At 47.2% G+C, this 24,042-nt stretch overlaps 1 protein-coding gene across 1 annotated transcript in view; it reads right to left on the bottom strand.

Annotated features, from left to right (window-relative positions):
• Positions 1–22: 22 nt before the first annotated feature.
• The window catches only part of HSPA12B (heat shock protein family A (Hsp70) member 12B), a 46,678-nt gene continuing 22,658 nt past the window's right edge, over positions 23–24,042 (bottom strand). Inside the window, exons 7-13 of the mRNA XM_035103691.2 lie at positions 22,798–22,914; positions 17,994–18,165; positions 10,875–10,961; positions 6,472–6,576; positions 4,991–5,249; positions 3,990–4,093; positions 23–2,720 (exon numbers count right to left, since the gene is read on the bottom strand). Coding sequence (XP_034959582.1) covers positions 2,077–2,720; positions 3,990–4,093; positions 4,991–5,249; positions 6,472–6,576; positions 10,875–10,961; positions 17,994–18,165; positions 22,798–22,914 — 1,488 coding nt within the window. The 3' untranslated portion in view covers positions 23–2,076. The remainder of the gene's footprint in view (positions 2,721–3,989; positions 4,094–4,990; positions 5,250–6,471; positions 6,577–10,874; positions 10,962–17,993; positions 18,166–22,797; positions 22,915–24,042) is intronic.

The following is a 24,042-nucleotide window of genomic DNA, read 5'->3' as shown; positions in this document are numbered from 1 at the left end:
CAAACTCTCATCTCGCAGAAGAGGAAAGCAAAAATCACTTCTATTTATTTTTTTCTAATAAAGCCATGTTGGCCGCAACAAGCTCATGAACGTCCACCCGTTCTCCAGAGAGAGAGCGGGTTTATACACAATATAGAAAAATAAAATTTTGGGTGGATTCTTACAAAGCAACATATTACAAGCATTCAGAAGTGGAGGCAGGACAGAGGCTCAAAGGACAGGCCAGAAAAGCTTTTATCCCAGTTTGGAAGGGGCAGGGTGGCGATGTGGACAGTTTATTCAGCCAGATCTTCCAGAGAAAGGTGCAATCCTGCCTAGCTAGTTGGAGGGCAACAGATGGTTGGTGGAGCATCCTTTTCCTTTGCAAAGATACAGTGGACACAAGCAAGACTTGAGCATCAGTTGTTTAAAAGCCCAGACTTTGAAGAGACAAGCTGGGCACTTAGAAAAAAATTCCGATTTCCAGGAGGCAACGTCCAAAACCCAGATATACCTGTGATTCCCCCCCCCCCAGTTCTGCTTACATCAAGAGAACTAGATTGAAAGGACCTGCAAGGAGCTGCTCAGTGATAAGACTTCTAAAAAGTAAATATAACTCTGGGGGACTCAAGATGGCCAGGCTACAGGCTACAGCTTTGAGTTTTGGGCAGCAGGCAAAATATTGCCCTACTGAGCAGCCTCTCCCTTTGCCCCCAGCTGAATGAATCTCGCCCCTCCGCTCTGGGCAGGTTGGTGAAAGCTGAGCTGGGCTTTTATTTGGATTAAGACACGAGAAGTAGGGAAACTGCTCCACCTGCTGTTCACACTGGTACGCACTGGATGTTGCGGTCCAAAACAGAGGTTGGGGAGACTGAGCTAAAGCCAGGCCAGTCTTCCTCTAAAACGGAAGGTAGACCCAAATTATATCCATGCTTCAGACATGCATTGTTACTCACCGTTGGCTTAAATGCCCGATCCTGTTCCCCATGCAAAAGCACAGAATCTTTCCATTTGTTGCTCATGCAGTTGTGTTAATTATCCAACACCTTGTGCGTTGAGATGCTTCATTTGTGTGTGTGTGTGTGTGTGTGAGAGAGAGAGAGAGAGAGAGAGAGCCCAACAATATTTAAGGATATTATTGTGTAAACACTTCATATTTCCGGAAGGAGTCACTTTGTCCTGGATCTTGGGCAAGACAATTGGAAAATTGCAGTGTTGTTTTGGTGTTTTTGTAAAAAAAGAAGAAGAAGCTTAACAACTTTGGGGTTTTCCAGGATGTCCTGGTTTTTACTTTTTGAAATATGGTAACCCTAGGAGTGGGGGAGTTGCATTGAATGGAATTGTGGATATTTCATCTTCCCATGGTGACACTGCTAGGTGAAATTTCCAACTCCCCGCTAGTTAAATTATGGTCTTGAATGAAGGGCTGCTGCTGCTGCTGCTTCATGGACCATTCCACCTGCATGCAAATTTGTCGTTCCAAAACCTGAAGGCAAATGGAAGGGAAGCTTATGGGACCAACCACACAAGCCCTCTCCTGCGGAATTTCTCTCTTTGGAGTTTTTTACTGCTGGCCTGCAAAACTGCCCGCCCCTCTGCTCTCTTCTAGAGTCCTGAGAAGATAATACAGTCATACCTCAGTTTAAGTACGCCTCGGTTTAAGTATTTTCAGTTTAAGTACTCTGCGGACCCGTCTGGAACGGATTAATCCACTTTCCATTACTTTCAATGGGAAAGTTCGCTTCAGGTTAAGTACGCTTCAGATTAAGTACAGACTTCCGGAACCAATTGTGTTTGTAAACCGAGGTACCACTGCATATGATTGTGATCCAGTTGCCACCACCGACTGCCACCACCAAAGACCAAGACTAATGATCGGAAAGAGGAAAGGGCCCACCTGGTATTTCTTTGGCCAGTTGGTGCAAAGAGGATGTGTTTCTGGAGCCTGGCCTCTGCTGGATTTCTTCCCAAGCCTGACATGTCTCAACCTTTAGATTTGCAGAAAACTCCGGAGAGGAGAGGAGGAGGAGGAGGAGGACCTTCGCCACACCCCTTTTTCTTCCTCCTCCTCCTCCAAGGCCTCTAATGTCCAGGGCATCAGTTGGAAAGGAAATCGATAGAAGCTCTCACGGTCTTGGACGTCTGGACGTCCATGGCTGCCACCTTGATCTCCGTGTCGCCAAACTGCATGCTGGCCCGGATCTCCCTCCGGCTCCTCTTCGGAGAGCTGGGCTCCTCCAACTCGTCCAGGTCCAGGCTGATGGTACCGCATTTCCTCACCCCGGGGTCGGTGATGTAGACCACGTCGTCGGTGCCACAGCAGTAGATGTTGATGATGATCTTCCGCTGCCCCACCCGCGCGGGGCAGTAGCTCCTCTGCACCACCTCGCCCAGCGCCATGGACTGGTCCACGGAGACAAACTTCTCAAAGATGTCCGTGCACCAGTTCTTCCCTTCCTTGACCAGCAGCTTCTCCCGGGGGTGCTTGCCCTCCACGAACTTGTTGAGCACCCCCACGCCGTAGGTCAGAGGGGAGCGCCTCACGCGGACGATGGTGGGGTCCAGGCCGAAGAGCACCGCGCCTTTCAGGATGGTCAGGCCCACGTCCTGCGGGATGATGACCCGGCAGGTGGCACTGAAGGCCGACTGGACGGCATGCTGCAGCATCGAGGACTCGGCAAAACCTCCCACCAGGAAGAGGAATTTGATGTCTCTGACTTCCGGCTTCTTCATGAGGTCACCTGAAGGGAGAGAGGGGGCAGTGGAGGGAGGTGGAGAGGCCACATGGGTCAAAAGGAGGGTGGGAAAGCTCGGCAAGGTTCCATTTCGGAGCCAGTAACCTTCAAGGCTTTTTTAATGCTCCACACTGTCAGGAGGCTGCAGGATCAGGCCAACATCCTATCTAGTCCAGCATCCTGTTCTCACAGTGGCCAGACAGATGCCTGTAGGAAACCAGCAACCAGGATTTGAACAGAAGACCTCCCCCCCCCTCCTGCGGTTTCCAGCAACTGGGATTCAGAAGCATTGCTGTGCCCCCCCCCCAACTGCATACCATCCAACATTTCTCTGGTGTAAATTGGAATGTCCTGTTCCTTGAAAATAATAATTTTATTACTTGCATGAATCCCATCCGACTGGATGCCATTCTAGACAGCTTCCAACATACAGTGGTACCTTGGTTCTCGAACGGCTTAGCTGTCGAACATATCAGCTCCCGAATGCCAAAAACCCGGAAGTAATTGTTCCGGTTTTGGAACATTTTTCGGAAGCTGAATGTCCGACGTGGCTTCCACTTGAGTGCAGGAAGCTCCTGCAGCCAATCAGAAGCTGTGTCTTAGTTTTCAAGCTGTTCTGGGAGTCAAACAGACTCCCGGAATGGATTACGTTCGAGAGTACCACTGTATATAAAAATAGAACAAAGCATTAAACATTAAAAAAATACCTTCCCTATACAAGGCTGCCTTCCGAAAGTGTTTTCTAAAAGGTTGTATAGTTACTTATCTCCTTGGCTTGAGGGTTGCATGACTCCACACCCTCCCACATATCTCTGATGAAAATAGGGAGGTCCAAGTGGGACATTCTGGGATCAAATCAGAAATCGGGGTGGCTTCTGTAAGTCTGTCCTTGGAAAATAAGGACACTTGGAGGGTAGCAAGACCACAGACCAGGGGGATCTTGGGGGTCCCACACTTGGCCAACGAAGCGAGGACCTTGTGGCCGTCCTTGGAAACAGGCTGCAAGTTGGTGGAACTGACCAGCAAAATGAAACAAATAGAGAGTTGGATGGGACCCTGAGAATCATCTGGTCCAATCTTTGGCCCAATGCGGGGCTCGAACCCACAACACTGAGTTTAAGCGGTTCATTCTGTACCAATGAAGCTATCCACACTCACAAACTTACACACTTTTTTCCCTTTTGCCCATTTGAGGGAATTGGCCACAGGCGAAAGAGGGTTGGCACCCAGCTTGAGCAGCCGCACTCAGCCAAGCTCTCCAACTGGGGGACTCACCAATGTGGGTGATAATCTGGTTGATGGTTGGCTGGAAGAGCTCATTCATGGCCTCGGAGGACATGCGCAGCATCCCTTGTGAGGACCACTTCACCAGGTTCACGCTGGAGATGCCGGAAAAGAGATTACTTAGACATTTTTAACTGCCCATCCCCCTTTCGTATTTGTGCATCACCTTGACAATTGTGAAGGAGGCGACTAGCAAGTTTATTATTACATTTCACAGAACCATCAAATTGTAAAATTAGAAGGAACACCCAAGGGGCCTCTAGCCCAGGCTTCCTCAACCTCGGCCCTCCAGATGTTTCTGGCCTAAAACTCCCATGATTCCTAGCTAGCAGGGCCCAGTAGTCGGGGATGATGGGAATTGTAGTCTCAAAACATCTGGAGGGCTGAGGTTGAGGAAGTCTGCTCTAGCCCAACCCCCTGCAATGCAGGGATCACAGCTAAAGGATCCCCGGCGGGGATCCAGCCTCTCTTAAAAACGTCCAAGGATGGAGAGTCCGCCACCTTCTGAGGGAGTCAGATACACCCCACCTTTTTCTCCAAGGAGTTCAAGGCAGTGATTGTGGTTCTTCCCCTCCTCATTCAAACCCTACAACAACCCTGAGAGGTAGGTTAGGCTGAGAGGCACCCAAGAACCTAGAGGGAGTTTACACCAATCCCACAAAATTGCACTTTGCAGCTCCAATGCCTTGGGAAACAGGAAAGATTTTTTTTTGTCCAACTTTCAGAAGTGGGATGAATTGTTTAAAGGAGAATCTTTCTGCCTGGTTTTATGCTGTTTTATTCTAATTGCAGTGTCAGATCTACATTGCCCTGATGGTGTTCTACTGAAAGAAAGCCTCAAATTTTTAACAAAAGGGGAAAGAACTGGCAGTGGGGAAGTGGAATCGTGATCCTTTTATCCCTGCCAGGGCCAAGGTCGCCCAAGAGTGTGGAGGGACCCCAAGGGTTATCTAGCCCAACCCCTGTTTTCATCCAACCGTCTGGACCCTCACCTGCTGCGCTTCAGAGCCGTCTCCACGTTCTGTCCCCGGTGCTTCCGGTAAAAGTCGATGAAGGAGAAGGGCAGCGAGATGTTGAGGGAGTTGGCGCGGTGTGGGGCAGCCGTCCGCTTGCGAGCCTCGAACGCAATGGTCAGGTCGACCCAGGCCGCCGGGCGCTTGGCCTTGAAGGTGGCAATGAAGTCCTCGCCAAAGATCTGGCAGAGAAGTTTCTCGAAGGCCAAGTCCACCCCCACGGCCCCGTAAGGACCTCCTGGAAGGCAGCGACAGGAGAGGGAAGGTCAAAGGAGCAAGGGAGAGGAGCAGTGCAGTGCAGTGGCTAGCGTGTCAAACTAGGGCTTCAGAGGCCAGGGTTCGAATCCCCGCTTGGCATGCAGTTCACTGGTTGGGACCTCATTTGCAGAATGAGGAGACAAGGGAAACTATGTGTTCCTTCTTGCACTCCTGGGAGGAAAAAGGTGGACTAATAATAATAATAATAATAATGGCATGAAGGATATGGGGCTTTCAGGGCCTCAGAGAAGCTATCCTCTGTGTGTTTTCTGCCCTCCCAAAGGTCAGGCAGGGCACTGTCTAGGGTGGCCCCCTGAGCTGAGGAATGCACTTCCTTAAGGTGTTGTTGCAAATGTGAACAACCTATCAGAAGAATGCAGTGAGTCCCAGACATTTGCATTTCCACCTTCAAATAAGGGCTTTGATCTTCCTTATTTCCCTTCTTGCTTGCTTGCTATTTCAGCTTCAGCCACTGGGTGGAACTCTAACATCAGAACACCAAAAGGAGAGGCCAGCTTCAAACAACCCTGGAGACCTATCAATGGCCATTCCAGGCAAATAGTTGGGCGGGAGACAAACTTGGGCAAAAACCCCCAGCTGCCTTTCGAAGCTGCAAAACTGCAAGGCTTACATGAAAGTTCAGGGCTGTAGCCATGTTTGTGTGGAATTTTGCCAAATACAGTCATACCTTGGGTCCCGAACGCCCTGGAACTCAGTGACTGTTCCGGTTTGCAAACATTCTTTTGGAACCCAAATGCCCAACAGGGCTTCAGCGGCATCTGATTGGCTGCAGGAGCTTCTTGCAGCCAAACAGAAGCTGTGATTTGGTTTTTGAACGTTTTGGAAGTCGAACGGACTTCCCGAACGGATTCCGTTTGACTTCCAAGGTACGACTGTATGCACAATTCTGCAAAGCAGTTTCCCCCCAGTATGAAGCATTTCCAAATGCTCTTTTCACTAGCAGATTCCTTTCCCACGCTCTCTTTACCATAGTTATATGCATTTATCCACGCTTTAACACGGTCATGTGCATTCTTGTTTTGCCAGAGAACTGCATCGCAAAATTCGGAGAAGTACGAATTCTGTGTTTCAGATTCCATAGGGGTTCGGAAAGCGTGAATTAGATAAGTTTGCTTTTCTCCTCCACCTTCAGCCCTTGCAGGTGGCCTTGCTCTGTGAACTCTCCCCAGCCCCCCCCTCACCGGATGCTTTGTAGAGCTCCTTGAGGGTCCCCTGTGGCTGCTCAATCTGGTGCACGGTCAGATCAACCGTCCCTCCGCCGCAGTCGGCCACAATGTAGCGGTCACCTGCAGGATGAAGGAAAGAAGATGGTGATGGCACAGAATCATAGAGTTGGAAGGGACCCCTGAGGGTCATCTAGTCCAACCCCCTGCAAGGCAGGAATCTCCATCCAGGACAGATGGCCCTCCAACCTCTGCTTAGAAACCTCCAAGGAAAGAGAGTCTAACGAGGCTGGTCAACGCCAGGTCATGATGCCCGGAAATGATAGCAGAGAGCAGGAAGAGGCTTGGCATAACCTCCAACATTCCTCAGATGAAAATCGGGACATTTCCTCTCCAACTGGCCTCCTTGGCCCCTCCCTCCATTTTTGTCCCCCACCCACCCACCCATCCAGGACACACACACCCTCCACTGCCCTGGGAAAACTCCTTAATCCTGGTTATTTATATATGCCACTATTGTGGCCCGTGTTTCATTAGCCCAACAGTGGAAAATGAGTGAGGGCCCAACCAAAGAAGAATGGCAACTCAAACTGATGGAATACACACAGCTTGCAGATTTAACATATAGAATAAGACAGCAAGAAGAACATACGTTTAAAGAAGATTGGGAAATGTTTATTGAATATACCAGGTGTAGGGGTGTGTGTGTGTGTGTGTGTGTGTGTGTGTGTGTGATTCTGTACACTTGAAAATGCTGGCAGCATTAAGATAAATTCAACAGTAAATAAGTTTTGATGGATGCAGATTGTTTTTGTAAAATATGCAGGGATTTATGATATGTAAAATGAAGTTTTGATGGATGCAGTAATGGAATACTGAATGCTTGCTATTTCAGTTTCAGCCACTGGGTGGAACTCTAACATCAGAACACCAAAAGGGGAGGCCATAAAATATACAGTGGTACCTCGCAAGACGGAAATAATTCGTTCCGCGGGTCGTGCCATCTTATGAAAATTTTCGTCTTGCGGAAACAAACGGCAGACGGCAAAAAAAAAGCGGCCAAAATTTTTTTCGTCTTGCGAGACGCGGCCATAGAAAGCTTTGTCTTGCGAGGCAGCAAAGAATCGCTAGATGCTTTTGTCTAGCGAGTTTTTCATTGCGCGAGGCATTCGTCTTGCGAGGTACCACTGTACAGGGATTTATGTTGTGCAAAATGAGCCATGGAAAGAGAAGAAGTGAAGTTTTTGCAGAGGGTGGTGAACACGGCTCATGATACCATGGGCTGTCCCTTGAGTCTGCTAGAGATGACATCACAAGGAATCGTTGCCTTAGGAGAGCGAGAAAACTTCTCAGGGACGATTCACACCCCGGCCAGCACCTCTTTAATCCTCTACCCTTGGGCAGGAGATATAGAAGTATAATCAGTCGTACCAACAGGCTAAAAAACAATTTCTATCCGTGGGCTGTTAGGCTGCTGAACGGAAAATAATAGAGTGCAATTGGCTTTCAGGGTTGGTGTGCTGTGCGACAAGCACACAGAGTGCAATGGGATTGAGTGTTCGTGGGGGGGGGAGGCTGGGTCAATTTCATTGTACACAGGTTGGACATTGACAATAAAGGTATTAAAGGTCCCCAATAAAGGTATTAAAGGGACCCCTGACCATTAGGTCCAGTCGTGACCGACTCTGGGGTTGCGCACTCATCTCGCATTATTGGCCGAGGGAGCCGGTGTATAGCTTCCAGGTCATGTGGCCAGCATGACAAAGCCGCTTCTGGTGAACCAGAACAGCGCACAGAAACACCCTTTACCTTCCCGCCGTAGCGGTCCCTATTTATCTACTTGCACTTTGATGTGCTTTCAAACTGCTAGGTGGGCAGGAGCTGGGACCGAGCAATGGGAGCTCACCCCATTGCAGGGATTCGAACCGCTGACCTTCTGATCAGCAAGCCCTAGGCTCTGTGGTTTAACCCACAGCGCCACCTGCGTCCCATAAAGGTATTATTATTATTATTATTATTATTATTATTATTATTATTGATATTATTATTGATATTTTAAGGATGTTTAAATGAATATTCTAAATTGTAAAACAGAAAATTCAATAAAAATTATAAAAAAGAAAAAAGAAAAGAAAACTCCTTAATCCTGATTTTCTTTTATTCTTCTGTAGATTCTCAAAAAAAAAAAAACACACACACACAGAGAGAGCAATAAATGAATATTAGAAAAGGGCAGGATTAGCTGTGGATGCACAAAGCATTTCTTAAAAAAGCAAGACTCCTTGCGCTCTGCTCGGCTCCCCCCTTTTTCCTGCCCAGGGTGGCCTTGCCCTCCGCCTGCCCCTCAGGGCCAAGTGCATCCTATGTGGTTGGGCTGTGGTTGTGGCAGCCTCTCCCCCTCTCCAGCAGCCACCACATCTGCCCAAGAGAGGAGGACGTGAACAGCGGCCACGGAGATTGTCCCACGGCTCGGGACAAACGCCTTCTCATCCTCCTCCCTGAGCTCGGCAGCAGCAGTGCTAGCGGGGGGGGGGGAGATAGGGACATTCAAATCAGAAGCCAGGACGGCTTTCGCAATTCCGGGACTGTCCCTGGAAAATTGGGACACTTGGAGGGTATGTGAAGCCGTAAAGGAGCAAAGTGGATCTCCCAGCCCTGCGCTGGATGGCAAGTCCCTGCATTTCATTTGGAGAGTCTGACGCAGGCGGTTTCGAGCACCAGCCTAGTATTCTAAATAAGCGGATTACAGTGGTACCTCGGTTTACGAACAGCCTAGATATAGTCTTTGCACCGTTGCCTTCGGGCAAGAGATACAGAACAATTAAATCAAGAACGAATAGATTAAAAAACAGTTTCTATCCAAGAGCTATAACCATCTTAAATGCTGTAACTAAATAAGATGATCTTGGGGAGTTGTGTGTATGTATGTATGTGTGTGTGTGTGTGGCTGTAATTATGTTTTTGTTTTGTTTCTTATGGGATGGCATGCAATTCCGTTGTACTATGTACAATGACAATAATTTTTTTATCTATCTATCTATCTATCTATCTATCTATCTATCTATCTATCTATCTATCTATCTATCATCTATCTATCTATCATCTATCATCTATCTATCTATCTTCTATCTATCTAGTATATGACCATTTTGGATTACAACCAATTACAACCCGGAAATGAGTGCTCCGGGTTGCGGGGCCTGGCTGCGGGAGGCCTTTGTATGGGCTGCCGGTGCTGCCCAGATTGGGCCTCCGCTGCCAGGATCCGGCAGCGGGAGGCTGCCTCCCTAAGCGGTGCTGCAGTGCAGGGCTAGGCCTCGCCACTGGCGCTGCCCGGATCGGGCCTCCGCCTTTTTTCCTCCCGTGTCTTCCTTTTCACCGATCATCTGAGTCCCCACCCCCCGATTGTAATTTAAGAATTGGGTTTTAAGATACCGGTAGTAAGAAGAGATTTATTATATTGCCAAGTTATTAAGAGTAATGATATGTTTAGAGAAGTAGTAAAAAGATTGGAATCAAGATATGGAAAGTACTAAGGAAGTAAGATATTGAAACGCAGTTGGGAAGGAGTGGAGGAAGTCGACAAATGATAGATTTTATGATAGAAGATTGTTTTTTATATTTTTTAATGTAGTGTTTGCAATTTGTTTTTGTATGTTCCTTGTGTTTTCTTTGTATGTTTTGTTTTATAAAATCAATTAGATGATAGATAGATAGATAGATAGATAGATAGATAGATAGATAGATAGATAGAAATGTAATTTAAGCCTTTCGCCTACCGCTTCTGCCCTTGCGCCTCTCATCTGAGTCCCCCCCCCCCAAAATCATAATTAAACCCTTCCGTTTCTGATTGTTGTGTTCTGAGGTGATATTTGGTGCTTTTGTTTTTGCTATTTTTTGCGTTTTTGTTTGTGTGGCTTTTTCATTTTTGTGTTTGTGGATTATTTTTCGTTTTATGAGTGAGTGAGTGACTGCGGAAATGGATAAAAGCCCCCCATCCAAGCAATGACTATCAGTGCAGGTAAGAAAAAAAAATATTTTCATTTTTGCCATCTACAATACTGTTTTATTTATTTTTTAAGTACAGTATATTGATTATTGCTTTCATTTTATGGATCAATGGTCTGGTTAGATAGTAAAATTATGTTTTAGTTGTTGCTTTTCATCGTCTGGAACGGATCAATCCATTTTCCATTACTTTCTATGGGAAAGCATGCCTTGGTTTAAGTCCGCATTGGTTTGAGACTAGACTTCTGGAATGGGTTAATGTTGTAAACCAAGGTACCACTGTAATCAATCCATCAGTCCTGCAAACAGCAGAATATTTCCCTCCACAAACACACGCACATCCCAGCTGACTTGTGAATTCTTCTTTAAGAAATCAGTCAATTTCCTCGACTTGCCGCAATGGCTCTTCCTACCTGTCTGCATTTCAGACCAGAGCTCCCCCATCCCGGACTCCACCAGGAAGGTCCGGCTGTGTCTGGAACGGCGAAGTTGTTCTCGGGCTGCAAGGAGACGAATTGGAAAGTGAGGCAGCAGCAAGATGGGGGGAAACACACACACACACACACACACACAAAATGGAATAATCCATTGTTTTGTTTTAGAATCATAGAATGGACCCTGAGGATCATCTAATCCACGGGTGTCAAACACAAGGTCCGCGGGCCAAATCCGGCCCGCCAGACCTTGTCGTGTGGCCCGCCGAGCGCCCCAGCCAGCAGGACCCAGCAGCGGGACCTTGCTGCTGAAGCACCGCGCCGACAAAGCGCCGACAAACAGTTGGGGCCTGGGGGGGGGTAGAAAGGCAGCCGGAGCAGCGCTGCGTCACAGGAGAAGGAGGAGGCAGCTTGCCCCCAGCAGCGCCGCACGGAGAGTCCCGAGCCTCTGTGATGCAGCAGTGCTCTGTAGCACTTTGAATCCTCCTCCTCCTGCCACGGCTTGGCACCTGGAAACTGCTGCTGCTGCTGCTGCTGAACCACAGACAAAGCACCCAGCAGCGCCGCGTGGAGGAGGAGGATTCAAAGTGCTACAGAGCACTGCTGCGTCCCAGAGGCTCGGGATTCTCCGTACGGCGCTGCCGGGCACCGACCCGGCAAGCCGCCGCCTTCTCCTCTTGCCTCACCTCCTCCTCCTGCTCAGCCTCATGAACGTGAGCTCAGCAGCGGCTCAGCCTCACGAACGTGCAACTCTGAGGCTTTACGCACGTCTCCTAAAACTGACACCCGCTGCCTCACGCTGCACGGGAAATGCTTTTTGCCCCTGGGTCCCTTCGCGCTCTTTTCTGGCGCTGAATCAAGGCGGCGACCCCCCCCTTCCCTTTCTTTCTTCCTCTCTCTCGTTCTTATTCTTTCTTTCCCTCTCCTTCCTTCCTTCTTTATCTCTGTCTTCTCTCCCTCTTTCTTTTTCTTTCCTTCTTTATTCCCTTCCTTCTTTCCTACTCTTTTTTCTCTCCCCTCTTTCCTTCCTCTCTCCCTCCTGCTCCCTCTTTTCTTTCTTTCTTTCTTTCTTTCTTTCTTTCTTTCTTTCTTTCTTTCTTTCTTTCTTTCTTTCTTCCTTACTTCCTTCCTTTCTTCCTTTCTTCCTTCCATCCTTCCCATCTTTCTTTCTCTCCCTCTTTCTTTTTCTTTCCTTCTTTATACCCTTCCTTATTTCCTACTCTTCTTTCTCTCCCCTCTTTCCTTCCTTCCTCTCTCCCTCCCACTCCCTCTTTTCTTCCTTCCTTCCTTCCTTCCTCCCTCCCCTCCTCTCCCCTCCCCTCCCTCTCTCTCTCCTCAGAAACATAGGATGCTGCTTTATACTTCTGGCCCTTAAACCCTGGAACCAGGAGAGCAGCTCCAGTGAGTCAACCTCAGCCAGTCCCTTTGGTGAAGGGTGGTGGCTCACTGGCAGAACATCTGTCCTGCATGCAGAAGGACCCCAGCATCTCCAGGTACCAGTAGCTCTGCAAAGCTCCTGCATGAAACCCTAGCGAGCCTCCACCACCCAGTGCAGTTACCAAAAATCATTTTTCAATAAATTGTACAATAATTGTACATTTGAATATCTACTTGCCATTATTCTGACTATGTTAGTTATTACTTACATTATTACAAAAACAGTAATAATTGAATGCAGTGACAATAATTTATGATAATAAAGAGTGGACACATAGTCCTATAGATACAACTGGCCCTTTGAGGGTGACCAAACTGCTGATGCGGCCCCCGATGAATTTGAGTTTGACACCCCTGCTAATCCAACCCCCTGCAATGCAGGAATATGTCCCACACGGGGACTGAACCTGCAATCCTGGCATTATCAGCACCACACTCTAAGTAGCTGGGCTATCCTGCTCCTTATTTTATTTCATTATTATTTTAACGTGAACATTGACACCCGGCCATTCCTCCAAGCAGCACAAGGTGGCCCGTGTCATCCTCAAAACAACCCTGCGAGGTAGGTTGGGCTGAGAGTGAGTAGCTGGCCCACCTAGTGGGTTTCAGTTGGACTAGTTGTAGAGGAAAATACAAGACGCAAGCTTCTAGATCACACTGAACTCTTCGGTGGAGGAGCTAGTTGAAGGTAAACAATCATTAAAAGCTGAAAGAAAACCCAGCGTGTGTCCAGGTATGGTTTTAACCGGACACTTGGGCTGGCATTTCACACCATTCAGCTTAGCTGTAACCCCAGGGGTCCAAAGCGTCCTAGAAGTCTAGAGTCGGAAAGGGGTATTGTTGCCTCCAGAAACCTCTCGGGCTTAGAATCATAGAACCAGTGCTTTTTTCCTTGAAATAAATGTTTAGGGGTATTCTCATTTTGACTCAAGAAAACTACCATTTTATAATTCAAATCGGGGGTAATAAATACAGTAAATGGACAAAAGTACAAAAATGTTTAGGGGTATGTGTACCCCTGCATAACCCCCACCAGAAAAAAGCACTACATGGAACTGTAGAAATGGAAGGGGCCCCCAAGAGTCATCTAGTCCAACCCCCTGCAATGCAGGAAAACACAGCTAACACCCTTAATAAATGAGGGAGAGACTCAATATCTGAGTTTCTTCTGCAAAAATCGTTTGGGCAAGAAAATGGGGAGATTGGGGATGCCCCCGAGATGTCCAGGAGCAATGTTCAGCAGCACAGGCTGGATGGTCTGTGGTGGGGCTGAGGACAGTTAGCCTCCCCCCCCCCCAGGCTGAACAGATGCAGGGAAACTCCCTGACCTGGCCAAGGTTTCAGGAAACAGGCCATTTCCCCACAACTTCCCTCTTGAGAGTCTCCTGGCTTCCGGCTTCCCTCCCTTGGCTTCAAGACAGAAGCCTTTCTTTAGAATTACGGGTCTTGCATCTGGCACAAGCATGCACAGATGTAAAAGCAGCCTTCAGATTAGCACCTCTGAGTCACTCTTGGAGAAGAGAGCCTTCGAAAACCAAAATCCCCCTGAACTCAGAAGGTGTGTCGCCTAACCACTCATTCTGAGCGACAAAAAGAAACTCGGATGTTTTGCCTCTGCTCACACCTAGTCAGGGCTTAGCTTTGGCTTTCAACAGTTCTGGCCCTTTGGGCGCAGTGCCTCTGAACACGTACAAAGTGTAGTGTAGCGGCTAGATCAGTGCTCTGGGCCACAACCCCGTTTGGTTCCATAAAGTCAGCCCCAGTGCCTCCTTGCTCAGAACAGCGGTTTGCACAACCCATGGAGGAAGATAACACATGAAAATTCAAAGCAGTGGCAATTAATTCCACATTTGTTCGAAGTCCAGTTAAAACAATATATTTTAATTGATTCAACAAAACTGAGAGACCAGCTTTTCAAAGTCTGGTTGCTATTTGCACCTCCAGTGCTTGGCTTGTTGAGCCCCACTAGGGAATCTCACTGCCCCCCCAGCAAGGTGGCACTAATTTGGGAAGCAGTGGGTTAGAGTCTAAGCTAGTGGAGACCAGTGTTCAAATCCCCACTTGGTGATCTTGGGCCGTCTCTCACCCCAGCCTACCCTACAGGGTTGTTGTTAGGCTAGCATAGGGTACATATACCACCTTTAGCTCCTTGGAAGAAAGGCAGGATATAAATGTAATGATAAATGAATCCTAGAATCATAAAGTTCGAAGGGACCCCCGAGGGTCATCTAGTCCAACCCCCTGCAAGGCAGGAATCTCCACTAAAGCATCCATGACAAATGACCATCCAACCTCTGCTTAAAAACTTCCAGCTTCCTTAGAATCATAGAGCTGGAAGAGACCACAAGGGCCATCCAGTCCAACCCCGTCAAGCCGGAAACACCATCAAAGCATTCCTGACAGATGGCTGTCAAGCCTCCGCTTAAAGACCTCCAAAGAAGGAGACTCCACCACACCCCTTGGCAGCAAATTCCACTGCCGAACAGCTCTTACTGTCAGGAAGTTCTTCCTAATGTTGAGGTGGAATCTTCTTTCTTGTAGTTTGAATCCATTGCTCTGTGTCCGCTTCTCTGGAGCAGCAGAAAACAACCTTTCTCCCTCCTCTATATGACATCCTTTTATATATTTGAACATGGCTATCATATCACCCCTTAACCTTCTCTTCTCCAGGCTAAACATACCCAGCTCCCTAAGCCGTTCCTCATAAGGCATTGTTTCCAGGCCTTTGACCCTTTTGGTTGCCCTCTTCTGGACACGTTCCAGCTTGTCAGTATCTTTCTTGAACTGTGGTGCCCAGAACTGGACACAGTAATCCAGGTGAGGTCTGACCAGAGCAGAATACAGTGGTACTATTACTTCCCTTGATCTAGATGCTATACTCCTATTGATGCAGCCCAGAATTGCATTGGCTTTTTTAGCTGCTGCATCACACTGCTGACTCATGTCAAGTTTGTGGTCTACCAGGACTCCTAGATCCTTTTCACATGTACTGCTCTCAAGCCAGGTGTCTCCCATCCTGTATTTGTGCCTTTCATTTTATTTGCCCAAGTGTAGTACTTTACATTTCTCACTGTTAAAATTCATCTTGTTTGCTTTGGCCCAGTTCTCTAATCTGTTAAGGTCATTTTGAAGTCGGATTCTGTCCTCTGTGTGATTCTGTCCTTGCAAGAATATAACTGGGGGCTTTGTCAAAAGTCTTACTGAAGTCAAGATACACTACGCCCACAGCATTCCCCTGATCCACCAAGCTTGTAACTAGAAATGAGATGTGTGGGGCATGACTTGTTTTTGAGAAGCCCATACTGGGTTTTAGTAATCGTATGCACAATATTCCCTTCCTGAGCATGTGCAGAGTGCCTTTGCTTTGTGTGACAGACCAGGTTTTGTGTTTAGAAAGGGCCCCAAGACTGTTGATCTGAGAGAGGATTTGACAGGCATATGTCAAGAATGCTTTGATGGTGTTTCCTGCTTGGCAGGGGGTTGGACTGGATGGCCCTTGTGGTCTCTTCCAACTCTGTGATTCTATGAGTAACTTCTGCTTAGAAGGAGAGGAGCACTGTGGTTCAGATCCTGGAAACTTCAGGTGTTACACTTGCTGGTGGACTCAAGAAAGGCTCCCTCAACTCTCCTTCCTACAGGCAGAGCTGCAGAAGACTCCGCCAAGCTGTTTGCAGTGAGACAGGCTCTTTATTAACTGTGGTTTGTTCTGCTAATAAAATCAAATGAAGACCAGATGTGTGGAAACCTTAATTCGAACCACTGTCTTCTGATGCTTTCCCCCTTTTCTTACTGTTTTTAAAACGGCTCCGTCAAAGAATACGCCGCCCAAGAGGGAAAACTGGGTGGAGCTGGGTAGAAGATGCACACACCACCTGCGGAACTCACTGCCACAAGATATTGCAAAGGCAACTGACCTCATAGGTATCAGCTCATCTCACCTCGGCTTCATGTGGATTCTGCTTCCTTTTAATTCCCCCAGCTACTGCCGCCCCACACTTTCTCATCCCTATGCAACCAGTGGCCCAATGGCCTAGTGCTACCAGAGGGTGCCGCACAGACGAGGGGGAATTGAGGGAGGCTAAAAGGGTCACAATCTGCATTAAGCACAGGTCACCATAATTTAAGGAGGATGTTGGCAAACTGGAATGTGTGCAAAGGAGGGTGGACCAACATGATCAGGGGTCTGGCAATGGAGCCTGATGAGGAACAGTCGAAAGAGCTGGGTAGTTTCTTTTATTTTTTAAATAGTTTTTATTGGTTTTAAAATTTTTATCTTCATCACAAGAATATCATCTCAGATATAAACCCAAGCCCAAATACCCCCCTCTGACTTCCCTCAGCTTCCTCTTCTGGTTTGTTGCGTAATAATTTCCCTGTTTTTGGGTTATACCTTAGTGCTGTATTCTCTAAATTAGGTCCTTTCTTTATTCTGTTCGGCTTTGTACCTACAGGACCGCCTCTCCTGGTATGCCCCGCGGAGGACCTTAAGGTCCACAAACAACAATATTCTAGAGATCAGGAGCCGTAAGGTGGCTAGATTGGCCTCAACTAGGGCCAGGGCCTTTTCAGTATTGGCCCCAACTTGGTGGAGCGCTCTTTCACAGGAGACCAGGGCCCTGCGGGATTTGTCATCTTTCCACAGGGCCAGCAAGACAGCTGTTCCGCCTGGCCTTTGGGTTGGACTTAGTCTGACCCCTGTGTTTTCCTCCCTCATGGTTTGGATTTATGGACTACTTAAAATGAGGCTGCATTTTAAATTTTAAATTTTAATATTGTATTTTAATCTGTATTTTAATTCATTGTTTTCTTTTCTTTTATGTCTTATTGTAATTTTATTGGTGTTAGCCGCCCTGAGCCTGGTTTTGACTGGGGAGGGCGGGGTATAAATGAATTATTATTATTATTAATTGTAAGTGTTTAGTCAAATCCTGCTAGTGAGCTCATTTGTTTACAATATTTCTGTAAGCACAACATAAGGAGCTGGGTATTTTCTAGCCTGGATGAGAGGAGGTACGATAGCCATAATTTCTGGAGGTTGTGGACTCTCCATGCTTGGAGGTTTTTAAACAGAGGTTGGGTGGCCATCTGCCATGGATGCTTGAGCTGAGATTCCTGCATTGCAGAGGGTTGGCCTACCTAGAGGCATAGTTGCCAAGTCTCCCGTATTCCCCGGGAAATCCCCGTTTTTCCAGCTGTTCCTAGCTGAAAAAATGGATTTTTTTGTTTCCCCCCGGTTTATTCTGGTGCAGCGACCATTTTGGAACTGGGCGGAGCATGGTCAGAAGCGACTTTTGATGCTGCTCTGCCCAGTTCCAAAATGGCTGCAGTGCGACTTCTGGCGTGGCGGCCATTTTGGAACTGGGCAAAGCAGTATCAAAAGTCACTTCTGAGCATGCTCTGCCCAGTTCCAAAATGGCGGCAGCGCTACTTCTGGTCTGCTACTTCCGACAGCAACTTGGCAGGTATGCCTAGGACACCAACCAATTTGACCTCCACAAGTCCTTTTTCAAAGCCACCCAAAGGCCATCTGTGTAGATGGGTCTGATTCAGTAGCAGCAGCTCCCTAAAATCCAGGTACTCCGGGTCTGGCATGGCCCATCAGCCGTGTCCTGTGACCTGCCATTTTGCTCGCTCCCATGGGAGCTCAGGATCCCACCTTACCCTGCCTGAAGCTGGAATCGATGGGCAGATCCGACATGAGTCCGTTGGCTTGGGGCTTGTAGCTCAGGTCGATCAGCTGGTTGAGGCGGAGCTTGCGGCAGTAGATGGAGGCCGCTTCCGGCTCGAGCGCGATCAGGAGCTGCTCGGGGTTTTCCGAAGGAACCAGCCCAGCCTGGAGGAAGGAAGAGAAAGGACGTCACTGGGAGGAAGGAGTCATTGCAGAAGACGGCCCAAAAATCTCTCTGGAGACCCCGTGACAACAGCCACTCCTGGTGGAGTGACTAAAAACCATCCATAGAAATATGCAGTGCAGAATTCACTAGGGCAAGGCAGTTTGCATGCCCTCCAACATTTCTCTGGTGAAAATAGGGACGTCCTATTCCATAACAAGACAAACCTAGACAGCATCTTAAAAAGCAGAGACATCACCTTGCCGACAAAGGTCCATATAGTTAAAGCTATGTTTTCCCCAGTAGTGATGTATGGAAGTGAGAGCTGGACCATAAAGAAGGCTGATCGCCGAAGAATTGATGCTTTTGAATTATGGTGCTGGAGGAGACTCTTGAGAGTCCCATGGACTTCAAGAAGATCAAACCTATCCATTCTGAAGGAAATCAGCCCTGAGTGCTCACTGGAAGGACAGATCCTGAAGCTGAGGCTCCAATACTTTGGCCACCTCATGAGAAGAGAAGACTCCCTGGAAAAGACCCTGATGTTGGGAAAGATGGAGGGCACTAGGAGAAGGGGACGACAGAGGACGAGGTGGTTGGACAGTGTTCTCGAAGCTACGAACATGAGTCTGACCAAACTGCGGGAGGCAGTGCAAGACAGGAGTGCCTGGCGTGCTATGGTCCATGGGGCCACGAAGAGTCAGACACACATGACTAAACAACTAAACAACAACATTCCATAACAGTAGTTTTACTATTTTTACCCCTTCCATCTGACTGGGTTGCTCCAGCCACTCTGGGCAAATTCCAACATATATAAAAAGATAATAAAACATTTAAAAAAACCTTCCCTAAACACAGCTGCCTTCAGATGGCTCGGGGTGTGTGTGTGTGTTCCTGATAACTCCATACCTTCCAACATTTCTCCAATGAAAATAGGGACATCCTAAGGAAAAGGGGGACATTCCAAGATAATATCAGAAACTGGGACAGCGTATGTAGATCAGGGACGTTCCTGGAAAATAGGGACACTTGGAGGGTCTGAGTTGGAGCATATTACAGCAGCAAGAATGTTATTTGCCCAAAACTGGAAAGAAGAAGAAGTCCTAACGAAAGAAGAATGGATGCAAAAACTTATGGAATATGCAGAAATGGTGAAACTTACCGGAAAAATAAGAAATCAAGATAACAAGCTTTTTATAAAAGAATGGGAATGATTTATTGAATATCTACAAACAAATTTTAAATTGGCAGGATTATTGTAACAACCTGCAGTTTTACAAGAGTATATAATTAAAGTAGATTAATAAAAGAATAACTTAAGTAGATTTAGAATATGCAGGAAATGATAAAAATAAATTAAAGGAACCGCAGAAAGAGGAGGAAGGACGTCAAGTTTTGAAATGTTGAAATGACTGTAAAACTATCGAAATGTACCGTATATAACTGAAAACCATATTTTTTTAAAAAAGAAAGAAAACACAGCTCATTGGCAGGCAAAACCACAGAGGGGGTGGGGGCGTGAGTCTCGCAGGCATTTGACGTTCTGAATTTATTGTGTGAACGCCAGACTCCTGACCTGAAACACTTGGTCTTGCTGCAAGACAGACCCCAAAGAGAAAATAACAGAACACCACTAGTAATCACATACAGCTTCCAAGTTAAAACAGTTCAATGCATCATCAGAGATTTCCTAGACAATGACAGCTCCCTTTCTCAAGCTCTGGGAGGAAGACCTTTCATTGCCTACAGACAGCCACCCAATCTTAAACAGCTCCTCACCCACAATAATACAACCACCAGACTTAACACGAACACTGGTACCAGAGCCTGCAATAAACCCAGATGCCAACTTTGCTGCCACATACACCCGGACAACACCATTACTGGCCCCAACAACATCCAACATACCATCTCAGGACTATTTAATTGCTCATCTTCTAACATCGTAAATGCCAACAGTGCCTTTCAGCTCTCTATATACAAATAGGCCAAACCCTATGCCAAAGGATAAATGGACATAAATGTGACATCAGGAATCACAAGACAGAGAAGCCAGTAGGAGAACACTTCAGTTTCCCAGGGCATACAGGATCTGAAAGCAGCTGTCTTATTACAAAAGAATTTCAGAAATAGACTTGAAAGAGAAGTTGCTGAATTACAACTTATTACTAAACTGAAAAGGGGCGCAAGTGGTGCTGTGGGTTAAACCACTGAGCCTAGGGCTTGCCGATCAGAAGGTCGGCGGTTCGAATCCCTGCGACGGGGTGAGCTCCTGTTGTTCGGTCCCAGCTCCTGCCCACCTAGCAGTCTGAAAGCACGTCAAAGTGCAAGTAGATAAATAGGTACCGCTCCGGAGGGAAGGTAAACGGCGTTTCCATGCACTGCTCTGGTTCACCAGAAGCGGCTTTATCATGCTGGCCACATGACCCTGGAAAACTGTCTGTGGACAAACATCGGCTCCCTCAGCCAGTAAAGTGAGATGAGCCCCGCAACTCCAGAGTCGTTCGCGACTGGACAACTGTTGGAGTCCTTTACCTTTACCTTTACTAAACTGAAAACTATGGAGAGCTCTTGTCTCATTGCATATGCTAAAGCTATTTTTTGTCATCTGCATACTATCCCTTGCTTTTTCCTGTAGGACTAATTGCAGTCGTTAACCAACAGGTTTACCATACCCATTGAGTCAATCACCCATCTCCCACTACCCTCCTGAGAAAAATCCCACCCATATATAAGGTCTGGTGACTTCTGTTTAAGTGTATCTGAAGAAGTGTGCATGCACACGAAAGTTTATACCCAGTACAAACTTAGTTGGTCTCTAAGGTACTACTGGACAATTTATTTTATTTTTTTATTTATTTCGACTTGGGGTTTTGTCTGTGTAAATTACAGAGGACCACAGATAGCTAATATCCCATATGATGCAAATGTTTTTTTTTTTAAATACTTTATTTAAGATTCAACAATAACAAAAAATCCACAATATCTCCTACATCAGTTCATTACAATGGACCATCTTTAACAGTAACTGAAAAATTACAGAACATCACTTTAACGTGCTCAATTTTTCATATTTAACTTTTATCTCTTTGTCTCTTTCTTAGCAGATCAAAAAGAAAATGAAAAAGACCAAAAAAGAAAAGAAAAAGAAGAAGGTAGAAATGGAAAGAAGAAAGAATTAGAAGAAAGGGAAACAAACAAACAAACAAACAAACACATTTGTCTTCTGATTAGACTCATTGTATTATTATTTCTATTCTTTCTTCACACAAAGTTCCAGATTACTGTATTACTTTCTTTGTTTTCATCGGATACCAAAAACATTATACTGTATTTCTTATTTTAATAAGAATCATTCTAGTTCTGCCAGGAGAATCATAGAGCAGTAGTATTGAAAGGGACCTCAAGAGTCATCTAGTCCAACCCCTTGCAATACAGGAATCTCAACCAAAGCATTCAAGGCCATCCAACCTCTGTTTTAAAACCTCCAAGGAAGGAGAGTCCGCCACCTTCCAAGGTAGTCCGCTCCACTCTTGAACCGCTCTTCCCATCAGAAATTTCTTCCTAATGTTTACTCGGAATCCCCTTTCTTGTAACTTGAAGCCATTGGTTCATGTCCTACCCTGCAGAGCAGGAGAAAACAAGCTTGCTCCATCTTCCTTTAGATATGTGAAGATGGCTATCCTAACTTCTCGCAGTCTCCTCTATTCCAGCCTAAATGTACCCAGCTCCTTCAACCATTCCTCATAAGGCTTGGTTTCTAGACCCTTGATCATCTTGGTCGCTCTCCTCTGCACACCTTCCAGCTCGTCAACATCCTTCTCAAATTGTGGTGCCCAGAACTGGACACTGGACTCCAGCTGTGGTCTGACCAAGGCAGATTAGAGTAGGACTATGACTTCCCTGTTGTCTTTGTTCATGGAGTTTTCTTGGCAGGGATACTGGAGTGGCTTGCCAGTTCCTTCTCCAGGTGGATCACGTTTAGTCAAAACTCTCCACTATGACCTGTCCATCTTAGGTGGCCCTGCATGGCATAGCTCATAGCTTCTCTAAGTTATTCAAGCCCCTTCGCCACGACAAGGCATTGATCCATGAAGGGGCTGGTTTTCCCAGTAGTGATGTATGGAAGTGGAGAGCTGGAGAGCTGGACCATAAAGAAGGCTGATCTCCGAAGAATTGCTGCTTTTGAATTATGGTGCTGGAGGAGACTCTTGAGAGTCCCATGGACTGCAAGAAGATCAAACCTATCCATTCTGAAGGAAATCAGCCCTGAGTGCTCACTGGAAGGACAGATCCTGAAGCTGAGGCTCCAATACTTTGGCCACCTCATGAGAAGAGAAGAATCCTTGGAAAAGACCCTGATGTTGGGAAAGATTGAGGGCACAAGGAGAAGGGGACGACAGAGTATGAGATGGTTGGGCAGTGTTCTTGAAGCTACGAACATGAGTTTGACCAAACTGTGGGAGGCAGTGCAAGACAGGAGTGCCTGGCGTGGTCTGGTCCATGGGGTCACGAAGAGTCGGACACGACTATCGACTAAACAACAACAACAACAACAACATGACTTCCCTTGATTGGGACTCTATACTTCCATTGATACAGCCTAGAATAGCATTAGCGTTTTCACTCACCAGGTAGGCAGCCTCCCTCATGAACTGCTTGGCAGGCTGTTTCCAGATGGCCGGCACAGTGATCACCCACCGGATGGCATCTTTCTCTGGCAAGGCTGGGCACTGGTCCTTGAGTTCCTGCAAGTCACAGGGAACAAAGCAGGAGGCACTGACTCTCCTCTGGCTCCAAGAAACGGAGGGAGAAGGGAGCAACCGTAGGAACCGTAGGCAAACTTATTCACTGCTACTTCTAACTGGAAGGAATGCAGATAGTTGCAAGGTAGCTGCAAGTTGCCATGTCCCAGGCCAGCCCATGATATTTTGCTGCCTGAAGTAGTGGAGCCCAAATGCTGCCTCCTCCACACAATTTGGGCCACCGCCTTCAAGGCCCTGCTGCAACATCCAAACACCAATTCTTCTCTCTTCTCCGCCCACCTCTCCCTGGTACTGCCTGAATCCAGTCACTCCTCTGTGCTGCACCAGCCCTGGAAATTGCCACATTGTGGATACCTCCCAAATCTGTTTGGAGAGGGAGATGTTGGAGATGTGGGGCCATCACTGAAAAGGCTGCTTCTCTGGTTGGCACCTACCTCAGCTTGGAGAAGGCCCTGTGTAGCTGATTGAGCTTCGTGATCAGGCAAGCTTTCAGGGGAGAAGGTGGCTCTTTAGGTTACTCTGGTCCCAAGGGTGTGTGTGTGTGTGTGTGTGTGTGTGTGTGTGTGTGTGTGTGTGTCCATGCACCGGGGCCCTGCAAATTCATCCCACAGTGTCTCTCCCTCACCTTGCTGTTCCCTGCTTGCATTGGAATGGAAAAGAAGCTTTCTATTGCAACAACGGGCTTTTCCCAAGCCTAATTGCAGCACACAGGCAGTTGGGGGGTGAGCTGCAATATAGGGCATGCATGCCCCTCCAGAGGGCAACAGTGCAATAACATTGGGGGAAGCATTGCAGAAGAACTATTAAAGCAGAATGATGTCTGGACTACTGCAATGCACTCTACGTGGGGCTACCTTTGAAGGTGACCCGGAAACTACAACTAACCCAGAATGCGGCAGCCGAGACCACATAACACCAGTCCTGAAAGACCTACATTGGCTCCCAGTACGTTTCCGAGCACAATTCAAAGTGTTGGTGTTGACCTTTAAAGCCCTAAACGGCCTCGGTCCAGTATACCTGAAGGAGCATCTCCACCCCCATCATTCTGCCCGGACACTGAGGTCCAGTACCGAGGGCCTTCTGGCGGTTCCCTCGCTACGAGAAGCCAAG

The sequence above is a fragment of the Zootoca vivipara genome, chromosome 9, assembly GCF_963506605.1.
Source record: "Zootoca vivipara chromosome 9, rZooViv1.1, whole genome shotgun sequence".
NCBI classification, from domain to species: domain Eukaryota; kingdom Metazoa; phylum Chordata; class Lepidosauria; order Squamata; family Lacertidae; genus Zootoca; species Zootoca vivipara.
The sequence above is the reverse complement of the archived record's forward strand: the minus strand, read 5'-3'. Positions and strand labels throughout refer to the sequence as shown.